We start from the raw sequence: 19,809 nt of genomic DNA, 5'->3' as shown, positions 1-19,809 counted from the left end.
TGCAGATTTAGTGAATCAGAAACGCTGTAGGCGGGACATAGCAATCCGTTTTAGCAAGGCCTCTGCTTATAGTACAGGCTAAAGTTTGAAAACTGCTATATTTGAGTTAAGAAGGACATTAATTATTTAATAGATACAGAGGAAAAGTATCTTGCTGTTAATAAGATAATAGACACAATTTAGTGTACTGATTTGAAAACAGAAGGACAAAGTTAACAGTAAACTGAAATTCAGCGAAGCATCGTTTTAGAGAGGTAAAGGAAACAATGTCACAATTAGTAATAGAACTTTGCATATGACTTGGAAGTGATACCTGAAGTTTATAGCTTCCTTAAAAAAACCTGTCCCTTGTATCAGTGAGCACTGTCTACTCTTCATTCTTTCCCTAATTTTTCTCCCTGTGCAAAGGCTGAAGATAATTCTTGTGGCATGAAGCCTAGATATTAATTCTGCTTCTTTGCTTATTAAAGCCTGCATTTAAATTCACATTCAGAATTATGGAATATATAAATTTCACATCAAGTACTATAAAATTAGTATAAATATTCTATCGCAGTCATCCTACTGTGCTTTGAGACCAATTGGCAAGGGTTATCTCAGGAAAAAAGAAATCAGATACATTTTGAATTATATTAACAAAGCACATCAGACCAGATGCCATGCTGAGTCAGAGTTCTACTATCACCACCTTTGGCAATATGCCTGAAATTCAGCTGATATCACAAACCACTGAGCAAAAGCAGGACTGATTACCTTCTGGACCAGTTCAGTCTTCCTCATGTTAGATAATTTCCAGTTTAAGTCCAAAGGAAAAAAGTCAAGAAATTTTTTTTTAACACAATGATTCTCCCACAGAAAAATTTTCACATTCATAGAACCACAGGTCTCTTGTTCTGTCTAGCAAAACTATAAAAATCATATACAAAATAGTAAAAAGGATTAAAAATAACATGAATGGTCTGCTCCTTGAGTATCAGAAAAGTATATACTGTCTCACCTCTGGAGTGACATCTCGTGGTGCAAACCCTGTTCCTCCAGTTGTTAGTATCAAATTAAGTTCCTTTTCATCACACCAATCTATCAGGGTTTCCTGAAAGAAAACAGTAATATTGTCACATGCAGAAGGACTTGCCTGCCTACTTAAAACACCCACATACTCAAATACTTTACATACAGTGAGGAAACAGATTCTTTTCAACAGTCATTAAGAAAAATCTGAAGCACAATTCATGGAACAGTTTCACTGTTGATCAAAAGACACCGCAGTTTTGGGGTATTTATTTTTTCATTATAGAAAATGAAGATGAAAGCATCAAATTCTTGAAAGTAAATGAAACATAGGAAATATCACTAATAGTTTATAATTAATGTTTATTATGTACTGAAATGGCAGGTCTGACATTCTCTTCAGCTATTCAAAATATATTCAGGTTTAAAAAGGTGAGCACTATGTGTTAATTATATGATCTCATTTAACTAACTGAAGAACTTCAACTACTGATACAGCTGTAATTTTGTTCGGAGGAAAGCTCACACACACACAAATCAATAAGTATTATAATAAAGGTGATTATGAGGTGGTTTCACAAACCAAATTTAATATTTCCATTGCTTGTGCTTCCATTTATTTAAAAATTAAAAAGCATAAATACTCATCATTCTAAGCAGTTATTATTTCTGGTCTATTAAAAAAACATAGTTGACACCACAACTCAACAATGAGATGAACTGACCTTGTCTTCCCACTTAGAGATATTAGAAACTAGATTTCTTTGTAACATTCCTAAGTACCCCACCACACTACTGGAGTGCCTGTGACACAGCTTCCTCATCTCTGACCACACCTCCATTTATTCAGATCTTGATAAAAAGTGACATGAAATCCAAACTGTATCAACAAAATATCTCAAGGATTAAAAAAATCTATATCAAATACCAGTGTTCAGTATCATCAATACCAAGAGGGCAATCTAAACTTTTCAAATTTCAAGATACCGATATAGACAAAATAGTCCCTTTAGACTGAAGAATGATTTTGTTTGGCAACAGGCAATACTTCTTATAACATAATTCATCCAGTGACTAAATAAACATTACCAAGTACCTAAACCATGTCCTAGGTATTGAGTTTAAAAATAAATGAAAGACTGACCCTGGTTTTAAAGAGCCCATAGTCAAGTAATGGTTGTCAAGTAATGGTTCTCAAGTAAGGAATCATCTGTGGAGCCTGAAAATACATTGATGCTTGAGTCTCATTTCTGGGGTACAGCCTGGAAACTGGGATTTTTTTAAAGCTTCCCAGGTAATTTTAAAATGCTACCAAGCAATTAAGAATACTAGTTTAAAGGGACAATTTGTTCAGTTACCTGAAGCTGAATTTCACAGCTAACTCAATTGGGTGGGCCCACAAAGATATTATACAGCTTAAGATTAGTTGCAACACAGGAATTTTACTCAAGTTTTTCTATTCCCAGATGGATAACTGGTAACACATGTACTGTATAGACTTTTTTTCATTCAAATAATATTTGGTATCGAGCTCAGTTAATGATATGTTCAAGTATTTGGGAAGTAATATTTTGTTGTCTAAAGTACTTGTGTGATATGCAACAGTTTCTCATATGGGCAAAAATATTAGCTAAGCTTTCGGACTGATAAGAGAAAATAGCAATCCTATTACTCACTCAGTTGATTTCCAAAACAGAAAGATTCTTCCTCAACCACCAATACAGAATTTGAGTATTTCAGGCACCTAGTAGTCATATATTTATTTAACATATCAATTCATTTATTTAACAAGAAAATATTTCAGGGCATACTTTTGTTCAGGTACTTCATTAGATAACAGGGATCCTAAGATGAATAAGGCACAGTCCCTGGCCTCAAGGATTCAGTCAAGTAGGGGAGCTCTAAGTCTACAGTAGTCAAGAACCTTGAAAAGTATGATCCGAAGATCAGCAGCATTTGTATTACCTGGGAGCTTGTTAGAAAAAAGGAATTTCAGGTCTCATCCAGGACCTACTGAATCAGAATCTGCATTTTTAGAAATACTCCTCAAGGAGATATATATGCACTTTAACTGTACTAAACATACCTTCTAACCATGTACCACTCTAGATATTCTGAGTCTTATTTTTCTATCACATTAGATCACCTGAAAGCAATTTACTTCATAATTGTTTCTGCACCTATAAGATATCTTTCATTTTGAGATATACCTTAATATTTGGCTGTTACCAGATAGGTACCATTCAGGATTTCTGCATGAGCCATCTTGATGAAAAATTTCTCTTCATCTGATACAAGACTGATACTGAAGGCACTGTCTGTTTTAACAATTATTTTCCCATATGTAGAAAGTATTTCTTTAAAAATGTAATGTCTTGAGCTTCCAGGTTAGTATAGTGAAGGTGTATCAAAGAATTTCTGCCTCTCAACATTTAACAATCCCACTCCTGGGCTTATATCCACAAGGAACCCTACTTCAGGATGACATCTGCACCCCAATGTTCATAGCAGCACTATTTACAATAGCCAAGACATGGAAACAGCCTAAATGTCCATCAACAGGTGACTGGATAAAGAAGAGGTGGTATATTTATACAATGGAATACTACTCAGCCATAAAACCCGACAACATAACGCCATTTGCAGCAACATGGATGCTCCTGGAGAATGTCATTCTAAGTGAAGTAAGCCAGAAAGAGAAAGAAAAATACCATATGAGATCGCTCATATGTGGAATCTAAAAAACAAGAACAAAAACAAACAAACAAACAAAAAAAACCAAAGTGTAAATACAGGACAGAAATAGACTCATAGACATAGAATACAGACTTGAGGTTGCCAGGGGAGCAGAGGGTGGGAAGGGATAGACTGGGATTTCAAAATTGTAGAATAGATAAACAAGATTATACTGTATAGCACAGGGAAATATACACCAAATCTTATGGTAGCTCACAGAGAAAAAAATGTGACAATGAGTGTGTATATGTCCATGTATGACTGAAAAATTGTGCTGAACACTGGAATTTGATACAGCATTGTAAAATGATTATAAATCAATAAAAAATGTTAAAAAAAACTAACAAAAATGAAAAAGAATAAAAACTACAGAAAAAACTTCTACTAGCAACAATTAAATGAGAAAAAAATAATACAGCTTTATGTTATAAACCATTTCTATAAATGCAACAATACAGTACAAATACAACTACTTTCATAGTTAGCATCTTTGCACCCTCCTCCTTCTCTGGCTGTTATTTCCAATTTATATTTTATTAGTCATAAATTTATACACCATTTATAATAAATAAACTTCAAAATAGCTTTGAAAGTGAACTTGGTGTGAGTTACATTTAATAAACTGGCACAGAGTCTCAGGAAAGTGAATATATCATTTAATCATTCAGTTTAAGAAACATTCCAATGCCTACTGTGTGCCAGGAAAATGTAGGGATAAAAATTTAAAAAAAAAGCATGACAAATATCCTTGATATCAAAGAGCTCAGAGGTATGAAAAAATTAATATGGTACATAAACATATCATGGTTAGTGCTATTACAGAGGTATGCCCATGTTAATAACTGTTTTACAGACATTATATTTATCAATATATAACATTTTCTTTATCATAACTAGAATGGAAACTATCACCACAGAGATTTTTAGCATTATTTTTCTCTTGCCCAGGAGTAGAAAATCCAATAAAGAGAAAAATGGGGCAGTAACAGAGATAAGAGGAAGTAAGTTTAGACAAGCCATCATTCTCTACATCTACCTAGAGTCTCATACTCATCTACCATAATAGATTTTTTTCTTTTCTCTACATTTATCAATGGAAGTATGAATCATTGAATTAAGCAGACCTCACCAATGTAAAATCATTTGAGAAATGTCACATTTTCCTTTGGTCTATTAGAGAGTTCTGATATAGCTACCTAACAAATTTCAATTTGCACTTAATGAGACATAGCTTTAGGGTCATCTCAGTAAAGTCTCCTAACTCCTCCAGGCAATTTGTACCCCGTGTGTGTTCCCAGTCGTTCCTTTGGAAAGCACTTTTCACATTTAACTGAAATTTACTTGTTTACATATCTCTTCTGTAAGAGTCATCTCCAAACTTTTGATCAAGCATCTCCATCAGTAAAACAATTTCTGAATATTATTTTCATATACCTCTGGACTAAAGCATTTAGCATAACATACTTAAATAGAAATTTTAAAAAGATGAGATAGAGATAACATTTAAAATAATTTTCACTTTATTTTACTAATTAAATGTGCAAAATGTTTTTCTCAACTGATTTTTTATGAGAGTAATGTGGTTAAATATGCACTACTTTAGAAAATCTTGGTTTGATATTTTGTGATATAGTAACTAAAAATTAAACAATAGTCTTAAAAGACAAACAGACTGAAATAGAAGTACAATATTAGCTATACTTACTAAATCATATAACATTTATTTTTCAATCTCATCCATCAAACATGCAAATAACTTTTTGAAATGGGGCTAATAAATTTCCATCTTTCATGATATTAATTAGTTATTCTTACAAATAATTAGAAGATGTTACTTTTTAAATAGTTTTAACAAATGGGTTAAAAGTACACTAAAACTCTTCAAATGGAGGACTATTAAATGGGTTAGAATTTTGTTTCCTAGATTTTCTTTAGTGTGCAATGACTAGTTTTTATAAATGACGCAATATCATTTCCACCAAAAAAAAAAAAAAAACAATTTTAAGTATCCAAGTATCTTAAGCATGTTTTTGTATTTTAGAAAAACTGTCTAAAATCTTCTTTCATGTCTTTTTACTCAAGTTGTTCCCTGAGTTATTTTAATTTTTCATTTATTTTTCTAGGCAGATTCTTCCATTCCTTGTCCATTAGTCTCATTTGCATTCATGTATTATCTGGGCTAAAAATCTTTTTCTCTGCTCCTTTTTGGCTTTGTCAATCTATTCCAAGTTACTTTAAAACTAATATTCTAAAATAAATTTTCTTAAAATCTTTAAAAAATAACTTTTCTTCATTGGAGAAAATATCAACACATTTTCTAAATATTTGTTAATATAGTTGAAACTTTCACTAAGTTCCTAAAAAAGTAAATGTAAAATAATATCTATCATCTACTAAAGTAAAGCATATAGCTGGTGATTAAAATGAAAAGTGTAGGGGTTACTGGGATATTTGAGGGGGTAGTAGAGATATCAGGTAAGCAGGTGAATTTACCCAAGGAGTATTTATGCACTATTTTTCACACATATTTTCCATTTGCGTGTATATGAACATTATATACATTCGTAACATTTATTTTTAAAAGTATGTATGTGTGTTTATATAATCTTTAGGACACCTTCTGCCCAGAGAATATCCCAAAACTAAGATTGCTGTTGCATTTCAATTTATCATTTGTTATTCTCAGATACCCACAAAAAATGTAAACCCAGATGCCACTTCAGGATAACCATATCTTTTCCCTTCCAAGAAAGTGAGGGCTGTTCTTTTATTCAAGTGGTCTAATTCTTAACCCCTGGACTAATTTCAGTTTAGTTCTATTCATTTAAATACCAAATACTATAATTTTCAAATACTGTATGTACTACTTACAAAGATATTTTAAATGTGAATGATTAGAGATGTAATCATAGTTGATCTTAATTAATATAATGTAAGACCCTACAGTGACTGTGTCAAATGGTTGTGGACAACACATTACTATTATTTAGGATAATCCTTTTTTTGTACTTTCTTAAGTTCCTTTTATCAATATCATTTTCTCATCCTTTATTAGAATATAATCCTCTCACTGCTGAAAGAAATAGAAATGAGTAGATGCAACTATACCACATTTCTAATTATAAGAGTATAATTAATTTGTGCTTGGGCATCTATAGTATATTATTTTGAATGAAGGTAACCTGGGTCCACATTCTGCAATCATCACAATAGTGTGGGAACACTACTATGGTGAGGAATTAGTAACTTCAACTGCTTTACAGAATACCAAGGATTTGCTCCTAATGATGGAATCCCACTGATGCAAGTTAAGCACATGGCAGAGTACTTAGGACACAGTAAGTGCTGAATAAATGATTACTTTTGTTCTTTTTCAACATTATTTGTGTCGAGCTATGCTAAATATAGAGTTACTCTACAAACTATCACCTTAAAAGACCCAAGTAGAGCTCAGGGTTCATGGTAATCTTTTTATCACAACTTTGAAAAGCCAAAAATTGAAATGACATTTTTAAAAGGAAGATAAACTGTAAAAGAAAATAATAAAGTGATTTATAGACCTAAATGGATTTAAGAGATATGTCTTTTGATCTTTTTATCCTATTTTCCATAAGGCTTTCCCTGAACTTACGAACCAAATCTTATGCATATTTGTACTCCCCACTGATTTTAATAGGTGAGCTGAATAAATTGTAATGATTCTAAGGACATAAAGCTTGTTCTAAGATTGACTAGACTTCTGAAAGGACACTGAAATAAATAGTTAAAACTGTATAATAGTAAATCAAACACATTATCTCAAGATGACTCCAATGCAAATCCTCAGCAAGCTACACAATATAAGAAATGCAATTTCAGGCTTTCTCTAATCAGGGAAGACTTGTTATGTAGGAAAAGAGAACAGCTGAAATACAAAAATATAAATTAAAATCTCCCTTAGGCATCTAGGATTACTTTGCTCTGTATCAAAACAAAAGAAAAGAGAGCTATAACACCAATAGTTTGAGAGTAATTCAATATTAGGTAGTCAATATATTTCAATCAAAATCAAGAGGGCTTTTAAAACAGAAGAGAGAACCATTATCACATTAGTATACCAAGTTTGGTCCCCAAAGTTGCTAATCACAACTGAGAAACAACATTCACATGTAGAACACACTGCTAGAGTCTTCAGGTTTCTCTTAATGTGTGTGTGTGTGTGTGTGTGTGTGTGTGTGTGTGTGTGTGTGTGTGTGTGTGACCTGTTATCACCATCACTTTTTTACTATTGATAAAATATAGGTTTCTTTGGTTTCTAAATCTAGGTTGGCTATATTATGGCCCACTGCTAAAGAACTCAGCAGGGTAAGGATAAATCTGCTTATCCCATGAGATAATGGCATGAATATTTATCCCATTTTATAGAGATACCACACTGAATAAGAAAATTTATGTGACTAGCCTGATAATGATCAAGAAGTTTAATAAGATTTTAAATTTTATTATCAATGTAACCAATAGAAATATCAAAACATGCTGCTTCTAAGGTTGATTCTTTGGAATAACACTTAATATGATGTGTGTGGATTTGTTTACATATTAAAGATATTACCAGATCTAAGAGAAAAAGGGATGATAACATGTTCTTGTTTGATCTTTAGCCTTAAGACTCTCAAATCTCAATGGCAAACAGGTAATACAAACTCTTGCCTCAGGGAATCATATCTTTGGATATTAATCTTTCTAATGATTAAATTGTTATGGGTTTTTATTATTTGTTCTATGCTTTTTATTCTTTCTGAAGAGTATACTTTCTATACTTCAATGAGGCAATGGCAAATAATATTGGAATGAACAGTTTGGATACTAAGAAGATGTTTATTAGAATATAGTTATATTTTGCTAATATATTATATTGTGCGATTGGTATTCTTCCCATTCATTATCCCCCATTCACATGCTTTACCAACATATTCTGTTCTTCTAAAAGGATTTGTTCAACCAGTAACTGTGGATGGTAGTAACATAGCTCTGATCTCCAGATTCCCAACTCTTTACTCACTTTTACCATAGTTTCAGGGAGCTCTTCTCGTCTTACATAAAATTTCTCCCTCTGTGCCTACTTCTACGTATCAACTTTCTCACTCAGAAACTCCTGATTCTTTTATCCAATTTGTGCTATTTCATGAGAGCAAAGGTCTATGTTCTTACCATGGTCCATGGTTTGTATTTGTTGTAAAATCATATCCAAGTGTCTATACCTATGAGGATTTTCCTGAGGATCAGGGGTCTAGATAGCCATAACCTCCAAAAAATTAAATATAACTGCTCTAGTAGGCCACATGATATAATCACATCCAGGCAGTAATGACACATCACTTAGTATAACAGTGTAAAAGTAGATATGCATCCAGATTATATAGTTTAGTATTTCTTGACTATCTTCTTATTTCCTATTCCCAGTACATCCTGACTGGTCTCAAATATAGTAAGACTAGGAACCATAAAACTAATTATACACACTAAAGGCCTATATTAAATTATTACTTACCAATCTTTTTACTTTCTACATTTTCTCACTATTTAGCCTGTCCCATGGATGAGGCTTACTTAAAAAATTGTGTACTTATGTGGGGCCATAATCTTTCTTTTTTTAAAAAAAAGCTTTATTGAGATATGGTTTATATAGCATAAAGTCATACATTTAAAGTATACAGTTCAGTGATGATTAGTATATTCACAGGGTTGGGCAGCCATTACCATAATCCAACTTTAGAATTCATCACCACTCCAAAAAGAAACTTGGTAAACGTTAACAGTCCCTCCTTCCCTGATTGAGACAGCCCACACAACCACAAGTTTACTTTCTCTTTGGATTTGCCTATCCTAGACATTCACAAAATTGGACCATACAATATGTGGTCTTTTGTGACTGGCCTCTATTACTTACCATAATGTTTTCAAGATTCATTCATGTTGTAACATTTATCGGTACAACATTCTATTTTTCTTCAAAAATTTTATATTGTGGTAAAAATATTTACATAGTAAGTCTGACACCTTAACCATTTTTAAGTGTACATTTCAGTGGCACAGTGGCATTAATTTCATTCACAATGCAGTGTAACTACCACCACTATCTGTTTTCAAAAGTTTTTCTTCCCCTCAAATAAACATTCTTCATTCAGTGTTTGCTTGGCTGCTATAAACTCTTGACTATTTTTGGAAACAGAGTTCTGAAAAAGTTGACTCTAACAGTTTCTGCTTTTTTAAAAAAGAGGAATAATTCTTTATTTTTTTAAACTGAAGTACAGTGGATTTACAATATTGCTTTAGTTCTAGATGTATAGCAAAGTGATTCAGTCATGTACATATACTTTTTTTAGATTATTTTACATTATAGGTTACTTCAAGATATTGAATATAGTTTCCTGTGCTATATAGTAAATCCTTCTTTATCTACTTTATGTATAGTAGTTTGTATCTGTTAATACTATATTCCTATTTATCCTTCACCCCCTCCTTTCCCCTTTGGCAAACATAAGTTTGTTTCCTACGTCTGTGAGTCTGTCTCTGTTTTGTATATAGATTCATTTGTCCTATTTTTAAAATTCCACACGTAAGTGAAATCATATAATATTTGTCTGACTTACTTCACTTAGTATGATTCTCTAGGTCCATCCATGTTGCTACAAAGGCAATATTTCATTGTTATGGCTGAGCAGTATTTCATTGTGTATATATATTCCATATCTTCTTAAACTAATAGTTGGTTGATGGGCACTTGTATGGTTTCCATGTCTTGGCTATTGTAAATAGTGCTGCTGTGAACATTGGGGTGCATGTATGTTTTCAAATTAGAGTTTTCATCTTTTCCAGATACATGCCCAGAAGTGGGACTGCTTGATCATAGAGCTCTATTTTTAGTTTTTAAAAGAAACTCCAGACTGTTTTCCATAGTGGTCGTATCAATTTACACAGCCACCAACAGTTTAGGAGGGTTCCCTTTTCTCCATACCCTCACCAGTATTTATTATTTGCAGACTTTTTGATGATGGTCATTCTGACAGGTGTGAGGTGATACCTCATTATGGTTTTGATTTGCATTTCTCTAAAAGCAATGTTGAGCATCTTTTCATGTGCTTTTTGGATATCTGTGTATCTTCCTTGCAGAAATGTCTATTTAGGTCTTCTGTCCATTTTTAAATTTTTTTTGATATTGAATTGTTTGAGCCATTTGTATACTTTGATATTAATCCCTTGTCAGTTGCATGGTTTACAAATATTTTCTCCCATTCTGTAGGTTGTCTTTTCATTTTGTTGATGGTTTTCTTTGCCATGCAAAAGCTTTTAAGTTTGGTTAGGTCCTAGTTGTTTCTTTTTGCTTTTATTTCTTTTGCCTTTGGAGATTGAAATAAGAAAATATTGCTATGATTTATGTCCAAGAATGTTTTGCCAGTGTTCTCTTCTATGAGTTTCATGGTGTCATGTCTTTGTATTTAGGTCTGTGGCACCATACAGTGTACACACCAACAAACTCCTTGGCTGTGGGACCCATCGCAACAGCTTGAGTGCAAACAATGGGCTCCGATGTTCAGCAAGAAACACACCCCGAGGCCCTGCAAGGGGTTTCTGTGCAGCTAGTTCTCTCCCAGGGCCCGTTTGCTGGATATTCAGCACCAAGCTACTGAACATAACTAGCAGCCCCACCTAAAACACATTTTAGACTGAGAAGTGTGGCAAGGTGGCAGCTGTCAGTGCTGGTCTCTTTCAACTCCAACGGCTAGCAAACCAGCACATGTCCACTTCTTACAAGCAGAGTCCAGGTCCCTTCCAGCCCCTCTCTCTGTCTGAGCCCGGGGACCTCACAAGCAGGTATTGAGGCTCCGCAGAGCAAAGCTCTGCCCAAGTGGACCTTTCCTCCCTCACAGTTCCCTCCCATTGTTGCTGGTCCCATCCTGATGCCTTCTCCCTGCCCCATCCTACCTGGTTGTGTGGGGATCTTCCTTGCAGCTCTGGCTATATGAGATTTGCCAGTTCCCAACTGGTTTTCTGTGAGAACTGTTCCACATATAGGTGTATTTTTGATATGTCTGTGGAGGGAGGTAAGCTCTACATCTCCTAGTCTGCCATCTCGATCCTCTCCAATCAGTTTCTGCTTGTTTTACAATGTTTCTGTGGAGGGGGGGAGCTTGGGGCTCTAAGACTAGCTATTCTACTATCCATAATTAACTCTAAATAGATATGCTATATTAAGTAAGAAATTTGCCTAGGTAAAACTGCATGTTATCTTTAGTGTGGGCTCTGTCTCATACCCAAAGATGATTTTCCAGGGTAAGAATTCTGAATATGTTCCAGTTTTCCTTTTATTCTTTATTTCCACTAATAAACAATATCCAAACTTTACAAACACAAATTACTAGGCATGAATTTTATTGGTTTGAAAGCAAATTCAACAAGCTTTAAAGATTCAATAGCTTTATGCATTCACTACATGATTTTATTGCCATTAATCTTAAATTAGCTCATGTGGAACCCACAATTTGAAGATAAAAAGATACTTTCAAAACACTTTAACTATTATATTTTTCAGTTCTAAAATTTTCATTTGGTTCTTTTTAATAATTCCTATTTTCCTGCTAAGATTTCTTATCTCTTCATTAATACAAGCATGCTTTCTTTTGCTCCTTGAGACTGGACATAGCAGTTACTTTAAAAATCTTTGTCTGTTAATTTCAATAGCTGGGTCATCTTGGGGTTAATATCAGTTGACTGTCTTTTCTCTTGAAAATGGGTTACATTTTTTTGTTTCTTTATATGTTAAATAATTTTGGACTGCATTCTGCACATGGTGACTAATATGTTGAAGAGATACTAGGTTTTGTTATATTACTCTGAAGAATGCTGATTTGTTTTTATTTTAATAAGTAGATGACTTGAGTAGATTTAACTGCAAACTGTCTGCTGTGCAGTGGATGGCAATCCAAAATACAATTCCTTTAGTGCTAGCTGCATTGCTTGTAGTTTACTCGGCACATTCATGGTTCATAGGTCAGCCAGAGATCTAGGGAGCTTATTTATAGAATATGAGGCTTCACTTCTTGGCTCTATCCTTTCCAGAATTTCCCCCTCTCACTTTAAAGCAGCTGTGGTTGTCCAAACTCTGTTCCTCCAGACAGTAAGCCTACAGATTTCAGCTGCCGTAGGCCAAACTGGGACCTATCGGGGGCTAAACGTTATAAAAATGGGATACTCAACCAGTGCCTTTTTCCAAATGTCAGAATCTGCTTGCTTTTGGTCACTCTCCAGGGCTTTCACATAGTTAAGTTTTTGTTTAGTCCAGAATTTATAATTGTTATTTGTGAAAACAGATGGGTGCTTCTGATAGGAGCTATTAGGCTATACTGGAATAGAACGTCCCCTCAGATCAGTTTAAATACCTATTACTTTATTTCTCAATAAAATTTAATACCACCTCTTATGAGTCTGGCATTTAAAGCCATTCTACTCACTGCTGTAGAATCGGTAATATGAAAATAGGCTATGTGAAAGAAGTTTGATTAAATGTATCACCTGTTATACAAACTAGGTTCTAGAAATGACAGTGAAAAAAATAAATGTTCTGTATTTCAACCTGTTCATATTTTTGGTACCACTTTTAACTTTGGGGACCCAAATGAGGTTCATCTTAGTGATTTTTCATGACTCTAAAAATACATGCTTAATAAAAAGACAAAAATAATTTAATATAGATATAAAAAAGGCATAAAGAACTGAAAATTACCAAAATTTTACTGGCGATAACCCATTTAAAACTTGTTAATCATCATATGAATTTTCATACATAAATAAATACACATATGTACACACAGATGCACACACACACGTGTAGTTAACTTTCTTCTTCAATTCAACAATGTATCATTAATAAGTTCACTCTGATGATTTTTAAGGCTACATAAAATATTCTTTATATTTTAATTTTAAAGTCCTTGGATAAATATTTATGCTGCTTTTAGTTTTTCACATCTATAAACAACATTATTTACCTTTATACATTTTCTAACTGTGAGCCACTGGGTGAAAGTAGATCTGTCTGGCTTGGGGGCAAGACAGACCTGGGTGCCATTCCAGTTCTAGTCGACTTACTAGCTTTGTGTCTATAGGCAAGTTACTGAAATTCTTTGAAACTTGGACAACTGTTAAGAGGAATAAAGTAAATAAGAACATGAAAACATCTACTGTAATTCTGGGTACATAACAGGAACTTAAAAAATAAGTGCCTCTTTGTGCATGGACACACATACACATTATAAAACTATTAAGAAAGCTAAGATACATGGTCAAACCATATTATTTATTATTGACTTCTGTACACACCAAAATTTGGTGTGTGTATACATCTTCATATTTAAAATATATAATGAGTAGGACATAAAAAAATTTGTCATAATTATATCACCTTCTTTCAAATGTCAGTGATTTGCCTCCAACAAAGTTTTGTATATGATATGGCTTTTACTTTGAGCATTTTATTCCATGCTGAATATAGCTGAGTAAATAACTGAACATAGATAACATATATTATGTAATTAATTTAATTCTGTTTAAAAATCTCCTTAACAAAAACCATCTCAAAACAGTCTTATTCACTGATATTTAGCCCCATGTGAAATACAAAAGGTCTGATTTACGATAACTTCTATACTAATCACTGTCACTATGGTTTGGTTTTCCATGAGAATATCAGTGGTAAGAATATCCTGAAGATGTTACAATATAATCTATTAGTAAAGAATAGCAGAGAAAATTCATTTTAGCAAGGTTAAATAAAGTATAGTATTCTGGTGGAATTTTAGCCAAGACGTCTGTGTAAAGATATTATGTAATAATTAGCAAGAGAAACAATAGAACACTGATCTATCTGGAGGAAGCAAAAAATAGCAGAAAGATAGGTAGGGTTAAACTATCTTTTCAAAGAGAGCCAACAGCCTAATCTGTTCCTTTTACCAGATCAGATTGTTCCGATGTTGAGAGGAAAATTACCTACTCCACGTTATACAATGGTAAGGCTAAATTCTTTTTTGTTTGTTTGTTTTTTTAAGGGACTAAAGGATCAGAAATACAGTAGAGAGAAAACCTGCCAATTTGGTATTTTTTATATTTTAAATATATGCATTTTTCATCATTCCTCTGGGATGCTCCTACTCTGAGGAGAAGATAACATGGGTAAAGGGGCTCTAAATTAAGTGAATAGTACCAGAAAAGGAGATCAAAATCATCAACAGTAAACAGACCAGTCAATAACACTAAATTAATTGGGTTGGGGGAGTGAATAAATTTCCAGTTACAGGTTCTTTCCTTATGCCTTAAAGACCCCCCAACATTCATTATTCTCCCTAAATATGAGTTTTCCTTTTAATTCCTTAGCTCAGGGATTGGCACTATCTTCCATGAAGCTGTCTAAGCTAAAAACCTGAATTAATCTTTATTTCTATTTCCCTTTCTCAATTCTACTTGGATCTTATCACTCAGCTGTCATTTTCTGTATGTTTACTATGGACCAGGCACTGTGCTAAGTCCTTTATGAACATTTAACCCTCACAATAACAACAGTAGGTTTTGTAATCAAAAAAAGATAGGGTTTTTTTTAATCCATACTTTTAGGAAAACACAGAATGATTAACATACAATTCAATTAAGGTGCAGAGCCTGCTTTATTAACCACTGACACACCTCACTACTTGCCATTACTGTTAGAAAGCCTTGTCTTTATCATCACTCATCTAGGTCAGTATAGAGCATCCTAAGTGTTCTGCCTCTATGCCTCCTTCCAATTCACTTTGATAAAGATAGTAAATCTTCTGAAATATATCTGAAAATGTCTTTGTTTCAAAATCTTTAGAAGCTTCCCTCCCCAAGACATACAAATCATTTACAAAGTGGCTCCAATCTAACATTCCAGCCTCATCTCCTACAATTGTTCTTAATGATCCCTTGACTTTAGCCAAACTTGCATTTCTCAAAAACTGTTTATTCATGTGTAGTGTCTTTGCTTACATTTTTGGTTTTTGCTTTAGAAGCCCTTCCCATCATGTTCTCCATGAAGAAATCCTTTACCCTCTAAGCCAGAGTTAGTCACTGTCTCCTCTGTGCTCTAAAACAATTTTGTATATATTTAACATAGAAATTGTATTTTATATCAATAAGATTGTCTCTTGCACCAGACATTCAATGTCTTCAGGATCATTCATTTAATCAACAAATATTTATTCACTAATTATAAGTGAAAAATTAACAAGCTGACTTACATTTAAATCTGAATTTCTATTCAAAGATACTTTTAATATAGTAAAAAGGGAAGCAACAAAGTGTGAGAATAAATGTGCAATACATGTATCAACAAAGGACTCATACAGAATATATAAAAAATGCCTACTAATAAAAAAGAGGCCTAACCTAATTTTTAAAAAGTGGAAGCCATTAACAGTTATTTCAAAAAAGAGGATATTCAAATAGCCAATAAACATATGAAAACATGATCAATATTTTTTTGAGATTTTAAAAAATTAATTTTTTTAACTTTTATTGAGTAACAGTCATTTTACAATGTGTCAAATTCCAGTGTAGAGCACAATCTTTCAGTTATACAGAAACATGATCAATATTATTAGTCATCAGAAAAACACAAATTAAAAACATTTTTGGTCACTATTTCCTGAAATGATTAAAACTTAAAATGACTGACAATATGAAATATTAGTGAGAAGGTGAAGCAAACTGGAGTTCTCCCAAAATGCTGAAAAGAATATAAATTCATACATCTACTTGGGAAAACTGTGTGCAGAATCTAGTAAAATTACTCATGTATATACTCTATGACCCAGTATCTCTAGTTCATATCTAGCCTATTAGGTGGATTTCTAAGGAGTATGTGTACATATGTGCATCAAAAGACATGTTCAAGATTGTTTATTGCAGCATTATTCATAGTAGCTCCAAACGGGAAACAACCCAAATACCTTTCATCATAAGAATGGATAACTAAATTGTACATTTAATAACAACAACAATACACACAGCAATGATCCATCGATATAAAGTTCAAAACAAGTAAAGATAATTCATAGTGACAGAAATAAGACAGTAGTTACCTTTGGGGAAGAGGGAAGGTGTATTGATTGGAAAAGGGCACAGGGTGGTTTCTGGGATACTGAAGATCGTATTTCTTTAGCTGTGGTAGTTACTCAGAGTGTTTATTTTGTGATAATTTAACAAGCTTTACACTTGTGATTTGCGTAGCTTACTCTATGTACAACTCATATAGAATATTATACTTCATTAAAAAGTTTATTTTAGGAAATAGAACCCAAACAAGAGCTATGAAACTGGATGAGATAACCAAGGGAGTTTAAACACAGAAAGAAAATGCTAGATAAATTATTATTGAATAAATAAGTGGGTAAATAAGGGATTTAAATAAATTTAGGAACAGCATTCTAATTAAGAGAATGGATATCAGAAAGTCACATATTGAAGTAAACATTTCCTACATGAGTTTGCAGTATTTATGTAGAAAGACATTTTACATGCTACTACTAATTCTCACTATCATAAAAGAACCCAAATTCTAGGCTTGAATCTGGCTCCACCACTACTTGCTGTGTGACCTTGCACAAATCACTTAATGTTCTTTGCTTGTTTTTCTCATTTATGAATAGGAACAATAATACTACTGACCTCAAATGTTTGTTATGAGGATTAAAATGAGTTAGTGTTTTTAAAGCAATTACCAAAGTGCCTGATTCATCGAACATTAAACAAACAGCCACAATCTTGGCAAAAGAATTTTACTTTGTGATTTGACTTTACTAAAGCTTATTTAAGTCAATAAACTGAAAAACTACTAGATATAATAAGTGTTTCATAAAAAGTAGTTAAAAGATTTATACACAAAACAACTTTTAAATACCCTATTAATAATCAGTTAAAAATACAATGCAGGAGTTCTGCTTTTAGGTAGAGTGTCGTAGGTCACAGCGGGTCAATATTTACGTGATAAAGAGTAGAGAAAAATCAGATAATTTTTTAAATGCTACTTTTAAAGACACTGAAGAGCAAAAGAAACAATAAATTATACAAAATAAAATTCCAGAAATAGGAAAACTTTTCTGAGTTAAACTGATAATCTCCAGCTTTTCCTACCTACCCAACCATCCCCATGGGGGTATTTGCTGATTTTGGTCACAGTGCTAAATCATCAGCTTTTCCAGGCAGAGAACCTATACTGAGAGGAAAAGAAAGCAGGAAGCTTTCAGACATTTAGAAATGAGAACCCTGAATAGACTTAAACACATGACCTTTTTTCTCCTTGGAACAACTGTGGCTTGCAGTGCTGTACATAAGGCTATAAAGCTAGACACAAAGCTTATGAAAGGCAGTGTGAAATTTTTTGCATTCTTCACAGTGCTTAAGAAACAAAGACCTGCTAGGGACCTGACCAAAGAACAATACAAGTTTCTGCTTCAAGATATTCACCAGTTTTTGAGGCTTATACTGGTTAGGCTAGAGGCCAAAGAGCTAGGCTGGAACCTAAGAATATCAAAGCTAAATCTACTGTAGTGCAGGAATGAAGGGATAGAAACCCACTATATTCTCAACTCAGCTCAATTCTTGACTAGATTGGAGTGATAATTTTCTCATATTTCTGCCTATCGGTAGAAAGGAAGACGCTATGATAGATGATAAATCATCTATAACCAATATGGTTCTTCTGCACATAAAATAAATTTATAAAAATTACTTGGCACGCCAAGAAAATAAGACCCAAAACTAGGAAGATAAAACAGATGAAAAACCGTACAACAGATGCATGGGGAGTTCACAGCCAAGAACTTTAAACTATGACTAATATATTCAAGAAAATAGAGGAAAAATAAACAAAATAGATAAAATGATGGAGAATTTCATCAGGAAATGGAATCTATAAAAAATTAAATGGGCATCGTAGGACATAAAATTACAATATCTGAAATTCAGATCTAAATGAGTAGGTTTATTAGGATTAAAGAATGTAAACGTAGGTCAAAAGGAAAAATGCAGAACACAGGATATTAAATTCAAAGACAAATCAACAAAAAAGTACAAATTGATGTAGAGAAAGTAGAAAGACTGAACAAAAAGAACAGGAAAAAAATATGTGAGATAGTCTATAATTATATGTATATTAGACCTTTATATAATATATATATACACTTAGATCTCAGAAAGAGAAATACTATATATAATTTGGAGCTATTTTCTTAGTGGCTGCTCTAGTGTTTACTGTGTAACTTCTCAGAATCTACTTCAGATTTAGAGTAATAATTTCATGAGATACAGAACCAATACTCCTACAGAGTTCTATTTTTGTCTTACTTTTTTGCTACTATTGTTATCTATACTACATATATATTTTTGTACACACAAATACACACTTATCAAATCCAACAAGTACTGCTATAATTAAGATTTTATGTAATTTATATTTATTGATGAAGCTGAGAAAAGAAAGAAGTATGTATTTATAGAGTTTGTTCTATTAACCTTCTCATCTACTATTTCTAGTTCTCGTATTTTATTCTTGTGGATTCAAGATACCATTTGATGTTATATACTTATTCCAATGCAGCTTTGCTCTCCCACCTACCTTCTTTGGGCTGTTATTGTCAGATATATTCCATTTCTATACATTATAGGCTCAACAAAAGTTATATACATACTGTTTTATACAATTGGTTTTCAAATCAGTTATGAGAGAAAAGGACAAATATATGCATTTATACTGCCTTTTATTAATACATAAATATCTTTGCAAGTGCTCTTTATGTGTGCTGTGCATGAATTTGAATTACTGTATGCAGTCACTTGCTTTCAGCCTGAAGAATTTTCTTCAGTATATCTTGCAAGGTGTATCTGCTAGCAATAAATTCTCTCAATTTTTGTTTATCTGGGAATGTCTTTATTTCAGCTTCAATTCTGAAAGACAGTTTTCTTGTATACAAGATTTTTGGTTTGTCAACAAGTTTTTTCTTTCAGTACTCTGAA

At 32.9% G+C, this 19,809-nt stretch overlaps 1 protein-coding gene across 9 annotated transcripts in view; it reads right to left on the bottom strand.

Annotated features, from left to right (window-relative positions):
• Window positions 1-19,809, bottom strand: part of GPHN (gephyrin) — a 425,260-nt gene that overhangs the window by 282,813 nt on the left and 122,638 nt on the right. For all 9 annotated transcript variants that reach the window (XM_032482212.1, XM_032482207.1, XM_032482209.1 and 6 more), the window contains one exon: window positions 998-1,090. In XM_032482212.1, coding sequence (XP_032338103.1) covers window positions 998-1,090 — 93 coding nt within the window. The remainder of the gene's footprint in view (window positions 1-997; window positions 1,091-19,809) is intronic.

Source organism: Camelus ferus, chromosome 6 (genome assembly GCF_009834535.1).
Source record: "Camelus ferus isolate YT-003-E chromosome 6, BCGSAC_Cfer_1.0, whole genome shotgun sequence".
NCBI classification, from domain to species: Eukaryota; Metazoa; Chordata; class Mammalia; order Artiodactyla; family Camelidae; genus Camelus; species Camelus ferus.
This window is presented reverse-complemented; position numbering and strand designations above follow the sequence as displayed.